Raw genomic sequence first — 21,467 nt, 5'->3', positions numbered from 1 at the left:
GGGATGTCACCAATTTGGGAATTTGAAAAGAATGTCAGTAGTTGAAGTGAGAATGCAGACACTTCCATCTTTCCATCTGAGAAGGACACAAACCCAGGACTGATCCTCCTCAATGTTTGAACATGTGCTTTTTACTGTAATCTGCTAACTTGAGTAGATACAGGCGAGATTGACATGCTAGTGGCTTGATATTTCTGCTAGCTGGATAAGCTTAATCAAAGAAGGGATCCTAAAATAACCTCTCTCTTTCCTGTTGTAAGATGTTGTAAATGTTGAGTAGTCATATTGTTCCTTAAGCAGCTATAGCTTTGTTTTTATTCTGGCTCTGCTGCCAGATAGCAGTGTAAACTCAGACACATAAAATATTCTTGGATTCCCAGTTTCCTCATCTGTAAAGAGAGGATAATAGTAGCCAATGCTGAAGATGTTTAGTGTTGTTAAACATAGTTCAAGATGATGGGGTGTCACCTAAGGGTAAGGACTGACTCAAAGTCTCGGCAAGGCCAAATTTACTTCTGCAAAAGAGTGTGCCATCAGCCAGAAATCTGGCAAGCAAACCCACAGAGCAAGCGTGAGGCTCCCTTTTGATCCCCAGCCAAGCAGTCCCTGCCCTTCTGCTTCTATTGGCTGAGCTTAGGTTCACAATCTGCAAAAGGATATATGTGACTTAAGTAACAGGATGTAACTAAAATTCAAGGAGCTACTTACAGTGCAGCAGGAAAAGGCTGTAACTAAAATGTAATTGACAAGGGCCAATCCACCTGGCCCAAGCAGAAACTTTCAGAAAAATAGTTTTCACAGAAAATAAGCAAACTACTTTGATAGCAAAGACACTTTTTCTCACATGAATACTCTCCTCTCCACAACTGTCTCATAATTTAAGTAGATTATTGATGCACATCTGCCTTGTTCTTATAACTCAATGTTGCCCCATGGCCCACGGTCGGTCCTCCCCTTTTGTCTCCACCCTCCCTACCTCCACCACATCCTACCTTTCCACTCCAGCCCTGGCCTTTCTCAGAAATCTCCATCACCTCAAAATAAACCATTGTTTGATTTCTGCACAGTAGGCAATGTGGCTTTTGATTAAAGTGGTCTTTAGAATGTGCAAGTGACCTGCTGTACTACCTGATTTCACAACCCAACAACTTCCTTATTCAACTGTACTTAAGCCCCAGACCCCTTCTTTCCACGCTCCTCGTATCTCTGATTCTGTTGGGACGTTACTTGGTGCCCCTCCTTTTCAGCGATGATTAAGATCTGATCTTCTATCACTCCTTTGGTCTCTGTCTTCTTCCTCTGTCTCTGTCTTCTTTCTCTCCTTTGGTCGGTTTGATCTTTCCTAACAACTACTCTTATCTCCAAGATGAGGATCAAATGTATCCAAGTTAGAAAGAAAACTGTAGCAGAGTGAGGATTTGAACTCATAGAGTGTAGCTTTAGCATCTGTGCTATTAAGCATATTTTATATTGCCTATCCTGCTCTTGGGCTGTTGTGATGATCAAATATGGTGGCCACCCAATATCCCAGGTCACCTTGGAAAGTTCTGAGTTCTACCTATTGTCCAGTGAGTTATTAATAGTGCCTTCACTTATTGTCATAAAGTAATGTCTTGTCTTGGTTTTAATATTTTCTCATCAGGATTAAGTAATTATTCTATGTGAAACAGCAATAACAGTGGCTAGCCCATAGCAATCCCTACATTTAGCTTAGCTACTGCTATTTCTATTACTACTAACAACCTCCCCCTCTCACCCTCCCGAACCATTCCAAATCCAGGATACTTACATCTAGAGGATTAACTCAGGTTCTATAAATGCATTTACTAGGGGGTACTGACTCACACTTACACACTGATAGTAGGTGTTTTTCATTGATCTTAGCAAGAGTTTGTTATACTCCATATCTAGGCAGCTACTTTTAAAATATATTTTTATTTATATAAATTTTATTTGTTTGTTTTTGAGATACGACCTTGTTATCTTTACCTAGACTCATCCTGAACTCATAATCATCCTGACTTTATCTCCTAAGTAGCTGGGATAGCAAGAGTAAACCATCAATTCTAAGCTTCTACTTTTAATTAGTCATATCTGACGTGTGAAATTATTTATTATGCAGAGTTTCAATGAATCCAGGAGTCCAACATCCTAGCATTTGGAGACTCTGAATTTCCATTGAACTTGTACGTTTCTCCATTTATATTATAAATATATTTTTAGTTTCTGAAAGTGATAGTAAATTTTGGACCTCTTTAGGCACCTAACATTCCTTTCTTCTAATATTCCTTTTCACTTATTTCTATATTATTTCTACCTCCTATAAATGCCTATAAAATAATTTTAATTCATGTTTCTTATGCCCAGTCTTAAAATGATAAAATGATAAAAGACTACTGACATACTTTAGAGATCAACATAACAAATAAAGCAAAGGAATATCACAGGATTATAGTTGACACCTGAGAGTCAAGGCTTAGAAAAGCTGTCTTTAAGCATGATTTGTGTAACTCGTAGTGAAATTCACTTTAGGTGGTTTTGGCATGGCGTAAGGGACATCTAGTGGCTAGCTAAGTCTCTGCAGATTTACTTCAGGTAATGTAAAGTCCTAGGTTTAAACATAAGGCTAAAATATTCTTTTGAAAGTGAGTCTCAATAAAGGAAGCATTTTGGTTGATGACTCATTACTGAGAAGTTAACAAAGAGGGAAGAAAATCTTTTCAGGAAAGTGAAGGGTCCTAGAATTTCTGTCTATTTTATTTCCAAGCTAAACCTAACTCCTAATTTACTGTCTTCTGCACGGGTTTGGAAAAGATTCTGTTATCAGCTACCTGCCAGCCGGGCGTATTTTTGCTATCACCTTCCTCATCTCTTCTGCTGATTGCAGATGGGCTCTCTGGACCACTTTGAAAAGCCATTTGATTAGGATCTTCATTAGGCAAGAAGCAGAGTGCCAGCAGGCCAGACAAGAAGTAGTTTACTTCTGACAAGGCCCCCCCTTCCTCCTTTGGAAGGTGCTCTGTCAGGTAGCTGTACAGTTCTGATCCACCTATTTTTTGTATAAATGAAGAGGCTTTAATTTATAGAAGAATGATCCTGTGTGAACTTGTGAACTTTTAAGCTCCAAAGGGTTTCCTAGAACTTCTTCCTGGGTCAACACCTTTTGGTATAACCTGTCACAATCTATGGCTCTGTATAAACTGTTTCTGTCCTGTAGTATTTGCTTGTGTCATATACTACTATTTTATATACTACTATTTTGCCCTCTCAACTATGCTAGATTTCTTGAAGATTCTATTCCACTTAATCATCTTATAGTATTTTCTCTCACTCTTGTGCATTTTGGGTCTTTTATGTAAGCTCTTTCCCTAGAAGCTTTTGGGCATGTTGATTGTCTTCCATATTTTTTCATGGTAACATCCAGAAGTTATTAGTTATGGCCAAAGGCTCATTCTTTGGTTTGTGATTCTGGCTATCCAAGGCAGTGGCTCTGACAAATGTTTCAAGATATGCCTGTGTTTTCTATGGCGTCTGCACTACCTGGTCATGTAAGAGGTCTATGCGCATGCTCCAGAGTGAGAGGAACCATGGAAACTAAATGTTGTCACCTCATCTCTTAGAGAACCTTGTTAGAACTCAAGACTTGGTTTTTTTTTCTTTTGGTCGGTCGTGGGGCTTGAACTCTGGACTAGGGCGCTGTCCCTGCGCTCTTTAGCTCAAGGTGTGCACTCTTCTGCTTGGGCCACAGAGACACTTCTGGTTTTCTAGTCGTTTTTATTGGAGATAAGAATCTCACAGACTTTCCTGCCCAGCTGGCTTTGAACCAAGATCCTCAGAGCTCAGCCTCCTGAGTAGCTAGGATTACAGGTGTGAGCCACCGGCGCCCAGCAAGACTTGTTTTTATACTCCTGTCAGTGCGATATCAAGGCACAAAAGGTGACAGCTGCTACTCTGGGGTTCAGAACTTTCCAAATACATAGCTATAAAAATGCAAGCATATTTCCTTAGCATGAACACTGGGGAAAACGTAACTAAAATATTCCATGATTTGATCAAATGTTTTTTAATTGTCTATAAGACTTTAGCTTTCTAACTTCCTTTCTTACCTCTTACAGTCAAGCAGAATGAACGAAGATGTCTTCTTTCCCTGTTATGCTATGTCCTATGTCAGAAGCACTTAGCAAGTAGTTTGGGGGAACTTCCTGGCCCATTTCCAGCCAATTCTTTTACCTCTTCCTACAAAATATGCACTTGATGTCAGGTACTTGGACATATAGAGAGGAAAGATATAATTTACTATACTTGAGAAGTTCCCATCTACTGGGGGGGGGGACAGATCCTTAAAGCACAGTGGGATAAGTTCCACAGTAGTAGTTAGCACATGGAGCGCTGGGAGCTGAGGGGATGACATCATCTGTGAGTGGGAGTCCTGCATGAATACAGGAATATTTGAGAAGACTTTACAATGGAGGGAGTACTTGAATCATGATCAAATGGTGAGTTAAGTTATCCACATAGAGAATCTAGGTGAGACTCCTCTCAGAACTTGTCATTTGGAGGAAATGCAGAATTGGAAATCATTTTTAACATCTTTCTGACCCTTCTATAATTGGGTCATCTCCCTCTCACAAAGATACATCAGGCAAGTAAATGAGCAAGCCTAAACTCAACTTTAAGACAATGCAGGCTGGTAACAGATCAGGTGAGATCTTCTATATGATGCTTAGAAGTCTGCATTTAGCTGTGAAGTTGATGGGGAACCATTGAAGAGTTGTGAAAGGAAGCAGTAAGATAATTAGAGTAATTTCTTATCCTCAGAATAAAAATAACGGTATATTCTTAGTGATTCAGGAAGGTACCTTTTAAATATTGCCACCTTTCTAATCAAACTGCTAAAAGAGTTCATTTCTACTCTAATGATGCTCCCTTTTTCCTAGTTATATAATGTACATGTATTTAGAGATCTTTCATAATCAAGTACCACCTACTCAGCTGATCTTATCTACTCCACTTTGTGACATGTGAGTTTCACGCTAGTCAGGTTGGTGCCCTCATCAAATATTTGAAGGCAGCAAAGAAAGTAAACATTCTCTAGGTAGATCTATTTAGTAGGTAAGAAAATGTATATGTATATGCGATTTGAGCATCAGCTGTGTGTCAGATGTGGTCCACTGGGGATAATCAGTTACCACATCAGAAACACACAGTCTCTGAGTTTATAAATCCAGTCTGGAGGACTCTAACATTACCATTCCTAGAAAGCAGACAGAAGTACCATCTGAGTCAAATTTCTGATCACAGGTCATTGTACATGAATTAGAATAACAACTATAAATTCTGATACCCTGATTATCTCCTAGTTAATCAGCCTCCAACATTCTCCAAGCATGTTAGCATCAGAGATCATTCTCATGTGCTCCTGTATCCTTGGCTGAGAGTTCAAGGCCTATGGCTACTTAATACATTTACATATATTGTTTTGTTTCTAATAATTTAATAGCCAGTTAATTTCTCTCATTTTCTCCCTAGAGGATTACAAAAGTAGAAAATATGTGGTGGACTTCTTAGAGCTGTGGTGGTTGAGTCTTATCTCGATGATGCCTGAGTTTTCATCTAGGTTGGATGGGAACGGAATAGGGAATACAAGAGCATGCTATCAATTAATGATGAATGCCATCTGCTAAAAGGGAGAGTCGGGGCACTTCCTTGCCAACATGACTTTAGGGATAGGGGATTTGCTATCTGGTTGTGACTGAAAGATGAGCTGGCAACTAAAAATGTTTTCTTCCCTACTCATTGTCAAGTCTTTGGAAACTATGAGCCATACTTGCAAGTCTTAGAGAACTGTGGTCCATTCTTAGGAATTCGTGGCTTACTTCTCTACCTGGGTCTACTTGGATTCATTAATTATGTAAAAGTTGAGTGGATTCTGTGAGGAGGGAGAGAGACAGTCAGTCAGTCTTAACCCTGATAATAGACTGAGCCTTCAAGGTAACCTAAATATAGGAACTTGATTGGCAACCATGTTTTCTTATGGGATGTATTGATACAAGGCAACCTGATCAGCCTTTAAAGCTGAATAACCCCTGCCTTGTTCACCTTTTGAAAGACTAAACTTGGGACCTTCACACCGATCATATTGAGGATTGGAAATCGTTTTTAACCTCTTTCTGACCCTTCTATAACTGGGTCATCTCCCTCTCAAAAGATATCAGGCGAGTAAATGAGCAAGCCTAAACTCAACTTTAAGATAAGTGATTATGACATGTAGTATTAACTAGGCACTTGGACTAGAACTTGTGTATCGTTGGTTCCTGAGGTTAGAGTAACTGCCTGGCATACAAACTATTCATTTGTTTCCTCTCCCTTTCCTTCTCCTTCTTCTCTCCCTTTCCTTCTCTTTTCCTCTCTCCCTTCTTGTCCCCTCTTCATCTTCCTCTTCCTCCCTCTCTCTCTCTCCCTTTCCCTCCCCACTCTTCCCCCTCTCCCCCTTTCTCTCTCCCTCTTTTTAGTTCTCTACATCTCTCCTTCCGTCTGTCTGTCTGTCTGTCTGTCTCTCTCTAACTAGCCTGCTTTGCTTTCACATCCAGATGACTTATTGGCTTTATTCAAAATGGTGTAGGACTGAGGATTTTGCTTGTTGACATAACTTTGCCTGGATTTTTCTCAGTACTGCAGTTTGCCTTATGTCCCTTTTGTCTTTCTGTGCCAAGTTCTTGCAAATAGGACCATAGATTAGATGATATAAACTAGTGAGAACCAGCTCGCAGATGTGTTTTTTTTTTGACCCCAAAAGTGTTAGATCACACAGCATTTAAAAAAAGTATTTGTCAACATTCTACTACTGTTCAGCCGGAGTCTCTTTGATCTTTATTTTGAGCTTAAAAATGGAGACTTTTTTCTGCCTCTTGCCTTGCTGGTCTCAAACTTGGTTTCCATTTTCTGTTTCTGGTGCTCAGTTTTTTTCTCTTTGGCAGATGTACTAACCAACATAAAGCATGAAAATTCTGGGAGCCATGGTATGTAACGGTTGGAATTTTGAGCCCCAGGTCGGATGTCTGTTGCTTCTCAGCAGGCAGAGTTAGTTTACTGATGCCTGTTAGCAAGACCACGGATGCAGATGTGGCCCTGGTCCTGCCAAATATTAGGTTCTTCTGACTTTGGAAGCTTAGAGGACCATCTGCTGCTGCATTTGTGCTTGGACTTCCCTGCCTCAGTCTGGTCAGCAGTACACTGTGATAGGAAATGATGGTCATGATAATGAATCATAAATCTTTGCAAGTGTGTGAAGAGAGGCGTGAGAGAATGAGATTAGGAATGGCAGCCATTTGGCATGTGTGCTTGTGTGATTTAAATTAAGTATGTATATGCTAAACATTATGCTCTATATACATAAAATAACATAGACTTTGCTATATGTCACCTCACACAATATATATGATTATGTAAACATGTGAGTATATATTTATATACGTATATATTTATGTGTGAACATATGTATGTACATGTATTTATGCATATATTATACACACATATATATATATATATATATATATAATTTAGGGCTTATTAAACCCAGTCTGTCATTAGTTAGAGCTCTGTCTCTTGAGCTGACAATCCATTTAGGTTCTATCTTCATAGAGAATCTTCTCTTCCTTATGACTACGTGCTAAGATATTATCTGATGATTTTGTTCTGGTTTTTCACAGGAAACAACAAAATTAATGATGGTAACTTACTTACTGAGTACTTACTAAAGGCCAGAAACTATGGGAAATCTTTTTGCGTATGATAGCATTATTCTCATTTATTTCTGACAATCCAGTAAATAAGACTTGTCATGCACATTCTACAAAAGATGCAAGGCTAAGACAAGTAAATATTTTGCCTAAACTAACACTGGAGTCCAACATCAAATTTAATGAAGATGTAAGTGTTTATTAAATAAATACCATTAGGAGAATTTAAAAGGTATTATACATCTTTTTCCCATTAGTTGTCTATTGAAAAGACCAGACCTGAGCTTATTCAGAGATAACAAAGCTAAGAGTCTGAAGTGACAGATGACTGGAGCAGACTGTTTGGAGGGAGAAATCACAGCAGACCAAAGTTATCGATTGCCTGAAACACAGAGGGAAAGGCAGAGACAGGAGGATGTGTGATTCTGTGAAAGCTTCGGGGATTCTCAGGCACTTTTTTTTTTTTAACTCTGAGAAGGAATGTCACACAATGATAAGATTAGTCCAAAAGTTTTATCTTAAAATCTACACCATCCTGGAAGCTGAAATTAACAACAGCAACAACAAAAATCTCATTTAATGTATTATCTATTGTCAAATGATTAAACTGAGATAGAAGATAAATATACAAACACACACATGCATCCATGCACACGCATGCACACACATGTATTTGTTGTCTGTGTGGTGAATGTAAGGTAGGAAAATGACTTATCAAGATCTGTAGTCAATACTGCTTCACTCAAGGTACACAATACTGGCTTCTTCCCTGGCTGTTTTGTACACACCAGATGCTGCAGAGCATTTCCCCAGCATCCTTACCTTTAACCACCTCCCACTAGCCTGGGTCAGCACAGTGGAGCTCAGTGGCCAAGTCATATACCCATAAGCAACTGACCTGATAGCAGACTTCATAGTTTTTTACTGAAATTGTCCTATAGAGTCTCATAGAAGATTCAAGATGTCTTAAAAATGAGAAAAGAGTAGGTGGTGAACCCCTTATTCTACTACAGGCAAAATAAGCCTAAGAAGCTCTCTGTGCAATGCAGGGCACATTTGCTGGATCTTTCCAGAACCCTTGCTGGAATGCTAGGGATATGGCATTTATCATAGAGCATGTGGAAACACTTTTCTGGGGGTTGAGAACAGCAGGCTGGGATAAGATGAAAGAGGGAAGAAGATCACAGTTCTGAGAAAGAAAATGGTCCAAACTATAGGTGTATTCTTGGGGACCTGCCTTAGGTCAATTATCATGGATGAAGGTAATATACCAAGGGCACAGTGTATATAGGTAGTCTAGTCTCATTTTCCAACCCAGATAAGTAGATTGGGAAACAGGGCAAACAGCTTCATCATTTCCAGGCAAAAAAGGATTCTGATTCGTCAAGTGATATGATCAACCAGTACCAGAGTAACAAGAGAGGGAATGGGTTTGAATGTAGGTTCTGGGAAAGAAGCATCCTTTAAACAGCTCAGACAGGAAGGCACTTCATCTGGGGAAACCTGGTGATCAAAGATTCAGAAACACTAACAGCTGAGCTCATATACAGTCCTCTAATGGATTCTGAGCAGGCAGAAACCATTACACCGGGCTCCCAATATGGTGTAAAGGATTTTGCACGACAAGATGGAGTCTAATGTATGTTTTGTACATGATGGGGTCTCTGCTTTATGTGTGGGCATGAGCTCATTGAGTGCCTAGAAACCATCAATCCTAGGCCATGCTGTTACTCCAGGGCAGTGAACAAAATAAGAACTCAACTCCTTATTTTGTCCTTCATGGGTTATACTGTCTTAGATAGTATTGCCTATGTCATTTACTGATTGTGGATGACACAGTGAATTTAGAGAGCCTAGCACATAGTAGGATCTCTATAGATGGAAGCTCTGTTTCAAACATTATTCCTGTACCCATAGCTTGCCTTATTCCTGAGGTTTTTCCTGCATGACTCTGCACCAGGATCATGAAGGACTCTAAGTAATATTTGCCCAGAGACCTCATCTCAAGTCTGAGACTAGTTCAATCATTTGAGGACATTCATGTAATTGAGAGCCTGATTTTACAGAAAATACTGTATCAGGTGGAACTTCACCTTGTAGAGGGGCCCAACAGGGCTTCTTTCACCTCATTGTACTTAATAAGGTACCAATATACTTCCCCATGGTCAGTGCTGTAAATCTTCACAGTGTGATTGGGTAGAGAAGGCAGAGAGGCCAGCAATGGCGCTCCTCACTTGAGTATTGCCAGTTGTAAGACCCTTTCCTTATTCTTAGTAGATCTTTCACAGAACCTCATTTCAGTGCCTTCTGCTTCCAATAGAACCCCAATGCTGTTGAAGATGAAGATGTATTATGACTTTTTCTAGATTTGTGTGCAAGTTGATAATTTTCTGTGTGCTACCATGAATGACATCTCATTCAATCTTGACAATAACTGTGGAAAGTTTTTAAGGAATGGTATTGATGCTTCCACACTTAGAAATGAATTGAGTGGAGATTCAGAAAGGCTGCTGAACCATCAGTAGAAAAGGGGTTGGATCTTTGCACCATAGTAGAGATTTCATATAAATAGACAAGGAATTTCAGGGCCAAGGAGTCGGTAGAGTGTTCACCTATTAAGAGACTTTGACACAAAGTCTAATTATCTCTGTCCAACCAGTTTCTAGCCCTTGATTCTCCTGCTCACTTCAGAAATCTATGCCCTGGTTATCACCTTCTGTCCCAGTGTCAATGATGTGCCCTTCTCACAGAAGAATTATTCCCATCTGGTACAAAGCCCCTTTGCCTTTTTACCTTCTTGTCCTGGCCTCCTATAGGGATGGATGCCCAGCTCTTTTTCCATGTATCGTTCAATAAATCTGAGCCCTCCTCTATTTCTTTGGGAAGAGTTTCTGTTATCTATTAACAATTAATCTGTATAAGGAGTTCTAGTCACAGGCATTTCACCTACAAAGAGAAAAAGGCTGAAGTTTGGTTCTGCCATAGACATCTCACAACTGAAGAGTTACAGCAGAGGTTAGATGAGATGCTGCTAATCCTCGGTTTTCTCACTTGCATGGTTGTCCAAGGCTCCTGAAGTTTCCCCTTTCCTACATGCTCAATCTGGTAGAGCTAAAAGAAGAAATTCAGCTGGGAAGCTAAGTGTGTATGACTTTCCACAATGCTAACAATGAGCTTTCATGGTTCTGCTGGTATGACCTGGTTCCAGGTGCCTACACTGCTGTAGCACATAGACCCTTGAGCTAACTGCCTGGGTTCAAGTCCTGCTCTGTCACTTACCAGCTCTGGGCCTGTGGGGGTGCTCCTTAACTACCCTCTCTGTGTATTTTGCATCTGTAAAATAAAAGAATAATTATAGGTATTCCAAATGGGTGTTGTTAAGATCTAATGGGTGATAAAATCTGTAGCAGAGTACCTGCTGGCAAGTGCTGGATAAGTGTTAGCATCATTATTTTTCTCATAGGGTTAGTAGCATGATCAAGGGTACATAGTGGGTGAAACATTTTCAGTATCTTGTCATAGTTACACATCACTATCGTAGTATCTATTAAAAACCAAACAGGCCAAGTGCTGGTGGCTCATGCTAAATCTTAGCTACTTAGGAAGCTGAGATCTGAGGATCCTGATTCAAAGCCAGCATGGGCAGGAAAGTCTTTAAGACTCTTCTCCAATTTACCACCAGAAAACTGGAAGTAGAGTTGTGGCTCAAGGTAGTAGAATGCTAGCCTTGAGCACAAAAGCTCAGGGACAGCATCCAGGCCCTGAATTCAAGCCCCACAACCAACAAAAAGAGAAAAAAGTCAAACAGCTCTGCTTGATTCTCTCCTGGTAATGGGGGATGGAAGGCAAATAGTTATGTATTATCCTAGGACTTGAATGGGAGGGAAATTGTTCTGGATGGTATGAATTAAATGAGCTCTATATGATGTGATCTGCTGAACTAACTTCCAGTGGAACTAGTCTCTGGTACAATATTCTCCGTCCTCCCTCTTTACTAAAGAAATGTGCCCAGCTGACTGATCTAGAACTTCAGAATATCTCAGTGTATGACCATAGCAAGGGCAGAGTCAATGCATCACAACACAACACACCAAAACAATAACAAAAAGACCCTTTTAAAAAAATCAACTGAACAAGCACTTTAAAGGAAATATATACAAATGATTTAAAATTCAAATAGGACAATGTTAAATGTAAATTATTTAAATGAACCCTACAAATCTACTGTTCAGTGACAACTTCATATTTGTGTTTCTTTCCAAAGATACTTTATGCTTATGAACATCTGGACTTATCACACTCTTCATCTTCCCCTGCCATCATTACACAACGATAGCATGTATATGTACTTTCACTGAACAATATGACTCAGAGGGCCTTCATACCCAAACTAGAAGGCAATACCTACTTTTATTGAATGTGTAATATTCCATTATAATGGTGATGTTTTACCACAAAGTGATCATGATGTCGCTTCTGGTCTTTTTTTGTTGTTATTGTCAGTCATGGGGCTTGAACTCTGGGCCTGGGTGCTGTGCCTGAGCTCTTCAGCTCAAGGCAAGTGCTCTACCACTTGAGCCACAGCACCACTTCCAGTTTTCTGGTGGTTAATTGGAGGTAAGAGTCTCACGGAGTTTCCTGCCTAGGTTACTTTTGAACTATGATCCTCAGATCTCAGTCTCCTGAGTAGCTAGGATTACAGGTGTGAGCCATTGGCACCCGGCTGATGATTCTGGTCTTTTATTAAGGATGGTTCAGGTAATAATGCATTTGGATAAAAGTATTTGTATGAGTCCATCTTAGTATCTCTTGAATTGTACATACAAGTTCACACTGTAAATTTCTGAAAACACAAGAGATTTGTGGAAAGGACAAAGGGATATGATGGAAATGTGGAGGCATCAGAGCTTCTGCGCATACCAGACATCTCTTTGGATGCTTTTTGTGTAATATGCCTCATATGTCTCATGTTGTTTCAGTCCATTGTGTCCTGAAGCCTCTTCCTGAGCCTTTTCTCTAGATGCCCTGTGAGTGATGGATAGATACTGTTTGCAAGATTGATTCATATGGCACTTTGGTTTGGCTTTTGACAGGTTGTTTATAAGAATAATGACATCCGTCTGGAGCTGTCTCGCCTGGCCCGGATTGGGGACACCAAGATGAAAATCTATGGTGAAGTTGTGTTCAAGTGTGAGAATGTGGCCACACTAGACCCCATCAACTTCGAGACCCCAGAGGCTTACATCAGCTTGCCCAAGTGGAACACCAAACGTATGGGTTCTATCTCCTTTGACTTTCGCACCACTGAGCCCAACGGCTTGATCCTTTTCACTCACGGGAAGCCTCAAGAGAGGAAGGATGCTCGGAGCCAAAAGAACACAAAAGTCGACTTTTTTGCTGTGGAACTTCTGGATGGCAACCTGTACTTGCTGCTTGACATGGGCTCTGGCACGATCAAGGTGAAGGCCACTCAGAAGAAAGCCAATGATGGGGAATGGTACCACGTGGATATTCAGAGAGATGGCAGATCAGGTAGGAAGAGGTTGGGTATGTGACCGAGACTCGACTCAAAGCTGTAGCCTTTTTTATTTTCTGCTGGTTTAATATTTCTATTTAATTTTTTCTCACTTGCATGTTCATCAAATCTAAAATGAGTCTCTTCAGTGCCAGTTGGAAGATAGTTTTTGAACAGGACTCCTGTCTCATAGCAGCTCACATTCCCACACATTTTCCTCGTCAGACTTTGCACAACCATCTCAGAGAGCATTCAAAGACCCTGGAACAAGTAGCCTTTCCGTTCTTACCAAAAATGACTATCTTATCACTGGTGGAATCTTCCTCTTTGTTCCTCTTCTCCTTTAGCTCATCACCAAGGAAACCAACTGTGACATCACAGACGTTGCATTATGTGATTACTCTGTAAGATAAGCTTCACTGAGAGCTCATGCAATTGTACCCCCTTCAGTTTTGTCAAGAGTCATCTTGCAAGGAGAAATGATGACAGGGAAAGGAAAAGCAAATTGATTTTTCCTGTAGTCATGTTCAATTTAAAGCCTTCCTTTGGTGTGAATGCCTCTATTTCCCTCTTCTACTCAGATCCCCTTAACTCTCCTTTCCTCTTCCTAACCTTTTCCATTTGGTTTAAATGGCTTTGTTTGTTTCTACAGCTGCAGATCAAGCAAGCTGTAGCCCTAGGCAGTACATCACCACTCTGGAATAGTAACAAACAGGGTAAAAAACAGGAACAGTGAATATGAGATTTTGAATGCCTGAACAGTCTGCCTAGCTTTCTAAGGTCTAAGGCCCGTGAGGTAATGAAGGTTGAAACTTGCTCTAACAGAAAAGATGTTCTCCCAGAGGAGGAATGAGAGGCTTTGGATTTCACACTCATTTTTGCTAGTCTTTAGGTAGACTATAGACCAGAAAGGTCTTGGCTACTATATTTTCATATCTGTAGGGATTCACACTCTCTTGGTAAACATTTTACAAAGTCTTCATTTGGATATTTTATGTCTAGGTACCTTTGGCCCAGTAGGGAAAAGGAAGAGATTCTCCCAAGAGATAGCTGAGTGCCAAAAGGATGTTTTATCTATGTATTTCTAGAACTGGAAGGATGGCATTGATGGGAACATTGCCCTAGGAAGAGTCAGATGGCTTCTGCACAGAGAATAGATGGAAGCAGACCGCAGTCCTGGATGTTTTATTGCCCATTAGGAATCTCTTACTAACTCAGAAATCTGATTGGAACCAAAAGGACTCAAATTAAACGTGCTTGTTGAGCAAGAATGAACATTTTGTGCTTTTTGAAGAGAAACACACAGACACACACACATAGACACACAAATTACTTTCTCTGGAGGCTGAATTTCTCTCTCAAGTTTATCAATAAAATGCCAGCAGGAACAGAGCTAGAAAGCTATCTCAGAATTAGCAAAAACAATAACAGAAAATAAAAACACAACCCTCTGCTGTGGAGCCAGGCTGTGGTGAAAGGGTTTTGTATCTATCTAACCTACACTTTGTCCCAGCTGAAAATTACCTATGTGTATCAATTATTGGCCAGAACACTTACAACCACCATATGTTTAATTCTGTTTATTCCCAACACATATTGCTTTTGTCAGTAGGGTAGCTCTTTTGTTTTGTTAGAACTGCCAGTGGACCCATCAGTGGCAAATACATTTAGATTTTGTAAGTGCTGAATTTCATACCTGGAAGCCATAGCATTAGCAACTTCTTTTAATTGCTGACAAATTTGATCAAACCCTTTTATTGGATAAACAATTATTATGCTGGGAAAGAAGTGTAACTTAACATTTTCACATGATCACCTAAATTTCATTTAATAATATTTACTAAATTATAAACTAATTCTAAAATGGGTATAAAAACAAGAGTGCTTATGTATGGTACCTTTGACCCCTGACTTTGTTCAGAATAAAATAATGGAAAATTTATCCAGGAAAACTCTTATGCTCTCTCTTGAGTTGTGGAACTGAGTCTTAAAACATGAAAAATGCACTCAAAACAGGACTGCTGACATATCTAGAGGCCAGATTTCCATGGGATATAGAAAAGACTAAATTTTAAATCAATTCTGCTACTGTCCTTACTTATCTAGCTAGCTAGCTAGCTAAAGTGGAGGAATCTATCTATCTATCTAGATAGATAGATTCCTCCACTTTAGCTGGTGATCACATTGGAAGATAAAGAAGGGAGGTTGTGTATGAGAAGATAGTAAGAGAGATAAATACTAATTTTCCAGGTTTTACAGTAGAGACAATAGTAACTCTTTGTAAGATTGCTTTTGAGGGTCAAATCCAAAGCAACATATAAATGGGCTGGGGTATAGATCGTTGGTAAAAATGTATGCTTAGCTGTGTGTGAGGTCCTAGAATTGATCTCCCATAACAGAAATAAATAAATATTATTTAGCACATAAAATACTTAAAATGGAAGTTGGCAGGACATTATTGATGTTGGGTAGAAAAATGATAAAAACAAAGAAGATGCCAGCTATTATGGTACACAACTATAATCAAAACTACTCAGGAGGCAGAAGCAGGAGGGTGACAGTACCAGGCCTTTGCCAGTATCAGTATAAAATGCTATCTATCTGAATACATATAACACAGGGTTTTAGGGGCTGAGGGCATGGCTCAAGTTGTAGCACCTGCCTTGAGGTACCAGTACCATCAAGAAAATTTAGAAACATAACAAAATCAGAAATAACAAAAAAGCACATTTCCTCTATTCATTTCTCACACCGACTATTATTTAGACTGCACTTCACATTCCTGATCTCATTTTATCTGTTCAGTCCTTTCGCCTTTACCTTCTTGGTTGAGGAAACTGAGAATCAAAAGAAATAGAAACCAAGGGTTTATAGGGCTGGATTCTGGCCCCAGACACTAGGTTATACCTTCGAGGATCTCATTTGACAGTGCCCTGCCGCTCCCTGGATTTGTCTGTCATTGGCATTATTCATTCTTGCTCTCTTTTGCCTTCTTGGTGATGGCCAAATTTGTACCTTGGGACCTTTGTAAATTCCCTGTGACTATCATGCTCTTACCTATGGCTTTGTGTGGCTAGATCTGTCTTAACATTCTGATTAACTGATACCGACCTAGAAAAGCCTTCACTAACTCCATACTTTAAAGTAGAACTTAAAGTAGAATCCCTGGGTAGAATCCCATGGCACCTGTGTCTGTCTTTCCTCACGGCACTTTCCATGCCTAATTCCCCTTGTCTATAGAGTTAATTTTTGATCTCCTATCTCCCTTGTCTGAAAGCTCCCCTCTTTGAGAGGAAGGATCGCCGGACAAGTCCACCTCTATGCCTACATCTAGACCAGAAACAGAAGAGGTGTTCAATGCACAGTTATTAAAAGAATAAACATACTGGACTTAAAATTTATCAAAGGCAACGCCCCAAATATTTATTGGTAGGCCTGGGAGTTAATGCCTAGACTGCAGTGCGTCAGTACCCTGAGCAAGAGACAGAAGAGGAAACCCCATCCTTTGGAGGAGAGTCAGCCAGCAAATAGGAACCAGGCAAACATTCACAAGGAAGGACCTTATTCTAGCCCAGGCCCGATGGCAAGCGCTGTACTTATATTAGCTCACCTCATCATCACACCGGCCTGTGAAGTGAGGACAGTGAAGGCACTTGTTCCAGTTTGTAGAACGTTCATGTGGCAGGTCTGCAAGGCGAATGCAAGGCAGGAACACGTTCCCTGTTTGGACGGCCTATTCTTAGGTAGAGAAAAGATTTGCTAGGGATCAGGCCACTGGGATTTTCCTGGGCCTTTTTCTGTGATCGTCTTAGCTGGCAAGGATTGGAACCAGATAGGCCTCTCTAGGACCTTGCACGATTTCATTCCTTTGCTTTCCCTCTTCTCCTGGTTCAGAACCACGGGTCTCAGACCTCCCCGGTTGGGCGGCTTGCACCTGGTTCATCAATTGGTAGGCTCACCTGAGCTGCCAGAGAGACCATTAGCTCACTCTGTGTCGCCCTCCCACCCCAGGTACCATATCAGTGAACAGCAGGCGCACGCCATTCACCGCCAGCGGGGAGAGCGAGATCCTGGACCTGGAGGGGGACATGTACCTAGGCGGCTTGCCGGAGAACCGCGCCGGCCTCATCCTCCCGACAGAGCTGTGGACAGCCATGCTCAACTATGGCTACGTGGGCTGCATCCGGGACCTGTTCATCGACGGGCGCAGCAAGAACATCCGGCAGCTGGCCGAGATGCAGAATGCTGCGGGCGTCAAGTCCTCCTGTTCACGAATGAGCGCCAAGCAGTGTGACAGCTACCCCTGCAAGAACAACGCGGTGTGCAAGGACGGCTGGAACCGCTTCATCTGCGACTGCACGGGCACCGGCTACTGGGGCAGGACCTGTGAACGGGGTAAGTGGCCCAGCTGGGGAACAGCGGCAGGTTGAGTGGGGTGAGTTTTATAGATGCACCTGCTGTGTGGCTCTCTGGCTGTTCTTCCAAACAAGAGTTATTAGGTTCTTTTCTAGTTTTGACTGCTTGGATTTGCTTGGCTAAGGTTGCAATGCAGAGGGGGGGGGAAACTTTAGACTCCACGTGACCTTGATTGTGGTATATTTTGGATTCTGCCTCTTCTAGTTGGTTCCCTTTGGGCCTCTAAGGCAACGAACCCATTAGGTGTTCCTAGTATTCCTTTGACTCGTTGCTTGTGGAGTGTTTTCAGTATGGTAACTTCTGGGTTAGGAATTAGTAAGTAGATTATGGGATCATACAGCAACATCTCTGTCTTTATGAAAGTGTTTGCCCAGCAGAATTAAATTCATTTCAAACGTGATGAGTTTTAGAAGATATTGTGTCATGAGTTGGTTATAAACACAAACTCTGGGCTAGATTGGGTAAGAAAAACAACCCTTGTGGAGTCACATGAACTGCATCAAGGTAATTAATTTCCTCAATTGTGAAAGGGAGCTAATCAAGCACATATCTTACCAGATACTGGTGATGACTGAGTGTTAGTGGGTAACATTGAATAAACATTCGTGAGTTAGTGATTGTAGTTGCTATCAAGACCACTACAGGAAAGATAAAAAGAAGTTTGGGATGTTCATACAGTGGGATCTAGCATACTGAAGGAGTTCAGACAAAGCTTCTGCAAAGAAGAAATACCTAAATTCAGACTGGATGTGTGAGTAGGCCCAAGCTGGCCCAAGAAATAAGAAGAGCCAGGTGCCAATGGGTCACACCTGTAATCCTAGCTACTCAGACTGAGATCTGAGGACTGCAGTTTGAAATTAGGCTGGGCAGGAATGTTCATGAGAATCTTGTCTGCAGTTAACCAGCAAAAAACTGGAAGTGGAGCTGTGGCCCAAGTGGTGGGGTATAAGCCTTGAGGGCAATTGCTAAGGGACAATGCCCAGGCCCTGAGTTCAAGCCCAAGTACCAGTATAATAAAGAAACAGGATGAATGTGTATAAGCTAAAGAAGAGGGACAGTGTGAGCCATGGGACAGATGCAAGGCCATGGAAGGGCTGAGGAATAAAGTTTAAATTGAGCTGAATGAACACTTTGCTCCTTTCTGATCAAAGGCATAATGGGTTAGGGTGGAATGCAAGGAGACTAAGTATATGAGGACTGGCTCTGAAGAGCAAGCCCAGATTTTTCTGGAAGGAGGCCTGGCTGCTCACAACTTCAGCATCTTACATTTGCACGAATTTAGAGTTTGGGAGGACAGTAGAAATAAAGGTTAGTGAAAGGACACTATCAAGATAAGGGAACTCCTATCTGTAATCCATATTCAGACTATATAGTTTGATTTATTTAATTTTTTAATATACCAAGTCACAAAAAGTAAACTACTTCTTCATGGACAGTTTCATATTTTATATGAAATGATGCTTTACATGTATATCAAGCTTTTCTGAGGGCCTAGTCCCAGGGTTTTAAGAATATCACATCTGTAATAGCTATGGTTCCTACTTCCAAAGAATTAATCTTTTTATCCAACTGAGAAATTGAGACATTTACATAAGAAGTAACAATACAGTGATAGCAGCATAAGAAGATGTGGAGATTCAGAGAAGGGCAGAATGTCTTAAGGGCAGTTCTGTACAGTCTCACTATTAAAGAGAGCTGCAGCCTGGCACTGGTGGCTCATACCTGTAATCCTAGCTACGTAGGAGGCTTAGATCTGAGGATCTGGTTCCAAGCCAGCTTAGGCAAGAAAGTCCATGATACTCTTATTTCCAAAAACTACCAAAAAATAGCAGAAATAGAGCAGTGGATCAAGTGGTATAGAGTGCTAGCCTTGAGCAAAAGAAGCTGAGGGACCCAGACCCTTAGTTCAAGCCCAAGGATACACACACACACACACACACACACACACACACACACACACACACACACACACACACACACACACACACACACACACACACACACACACACACACACACACACACACACACACACACACACACACACACACACACACACACACACACACACACACACACACACACACACACACACACACACACACACACACACACACACACACACACACACACACACACACACACACACCCCTCTGCTGAAACCAGGAATTATGAAGTCTGGTGATAGGAGGGATTCTGGATGGGGCTGGAACAGTTGCTACATGACCAATGACAGAATGTTTTCAAGGGGTAGTTTTTGTAAGGCCAACCATGTTCTTAGTTCAGTTGTATTCCAAGGGAACTGCAAACCTTTTTTAGAGTCAGACCAAAAACAGGACACAGGATATTAGGGGTAAAGGAGAAAAAGAGAACATTCTTGGGGAACTTAAAAATTCAGATTCAACAAATTTCAACAACATGAAGTAAGACGAGAAGACAGCCAACTAGAATAAAAATAGGCCACCGAGTATTGATAAGTCTGTCAAGTACCTGGGCTCTTTCCAAATATCTTTGTAGGGTAGCCTACTCTGGTTGGATGGTTCTAGTTTGAAGGGAAGAAGAGAGAGAGAGAAAGAGAAAGGTCACTTGAGCTCTGGGGTGCAGGAGATAGTTTTGATAGAATGCAAGGTGTTACATATGTTGCCATACCTATCAAAGCAGCCTAAAACCCAAGGTCACCTCAAACATCTCACAGCTTCCTCTTGGGTCCTTTCTAATTGGTCCTTTGTGTGGTGATGGAGGCAGAGATCAGTGTCGATAGACAGCTGTGCAAGGTGTCCATGAGCTCACTGATTCCAAGGGCAAATCAATGGGAGTTGGTCCAAGATTGGCCAAGTACAGTGAAAGTCACTGCACCTTTTACATTGTCACTTTTGACTAGTCATTAAAAGGCAGCTGATTGGGAATATATGAGGGACAATTATTCTTGGTGCAGTGCAGCCAAGAGTCATCCATTCTGACCAAATGAGAAAGAGCTTAACAGATTTAAGACATTTGATCTATACATCGCTCAAATCCCAGACGGTTGGACTGATTGTTTTGTTCCCCCACTAATTGTTTTTTGCCCCTGTATTGTTCCTAACACCATGTTCAGAATGAATCAGTGGAGTGGAAAAAATGATAGGACTCTGCTCAGCTAGAAAGGAAAACAGAGCTTTCAATGACATTGCTTTTCTTTTATTGGAACTGATTCATCAGTGGAAATTATTTTCTCCATTTCTCATACTGGCAATAGGGTCTCTACAATGTTCTAAGGTCTATGGTCAATTCTGGAAATGTCAAACAGCAAACAAAACTGACACAGCTTCTACTTTTGATTAAGGGTTGTATGGATTTCCCAGAGGGGGAAAAAGGATTGTGGAAAGTGTTTAATGTATGAATGTTATGGCGGATGTCTGTCGAGAAATTGTATGGCAAATAGGTCGAGTGGCCACTTCCATATGTAGGATCCTGGTAGGGAGATAGGTACTCAGAGTTTCTTGAACTTTCTTGGCTCCTATTTCTAACAAAACAATGTTTTTTTTTAATTCCACCTCTGATTTTCAGTCTCCACTATAGGCATTTCTGAAGAGTAGTGAAAGAAAGGTATTTGGCATCCTTTTTACATAAGACCATGAGCCCCTTGAAGTAAGGAATTTTTGGTCACTTATCATAACATTAACTGGTTCTATTCTATTTCCTATTCTCTACTTTTTTTCTTAGAAAATTTAACCTTATGCCTAGCTTTTACAATTGGTACAGAATGAGATGAGCCAAAGAAAATTCTTCAAGTCATGTCTTCCACTGAGCCCAAAACAG

The 21,467-nt window shown here is 40.9% G+C and overlaps 1 protein-coding gene across 28 annotated transcripts in view; it reads left to right on the top strand.

Annotated features, from left to right (window-relative positions):
- The window catches only part of Nrxn3 (neurexin 3), a 1,574,539-nt gene that overhangs the window by 513,724 nt on the left and 1,039,348 nt on the right, over positions 1 to 21,467 (top strand). For all 28 annotated transcript variants that reach the window (XR_011373379.1, XR_011373377.1, XM_070028703.1 and 25 more), the window contains 2 exons: positions 12,833 to 13,271; positions 17,266 to 17,649. Coding sequence is in view for 26 of the 28 variants with exons in the window: in XM_070028703.1 (XP_069884804.1) it covers positions 12,833 to 13,271; positions 17,266 to 17,649 (823 nt within the window). In the remaining 2 variants the exon portion in view is untranslated. The remainder of the gene's footprint in view (positions 1 to 12,832; positions 13,272 to 17,265; positions 17,650 to 21,467) is intronic.

The sequence above is a fragment of the Dipodomys merriami genome, unplaced genomic scaffold (assembly GCF_024711535.1).
Source record: "Dipodomys merriami isolate MVZ:Mamm:240054 unplaced genomic scaffold, mDipMer1.0.p SCAF_1, whole genome shotgun sequence".
Taxonomy (NCBI): domain Eukaryota; kingdom Metazoa; phylum Chordata; class Mammalia; order Rodentia; family Heteromyidae; genus Dipodomys; species Dipodomys merriami.
Note: the sequence above shows the minus strand (reverse complement) of the source record. Positions and strands in the feature narration are given on the sequence as shown.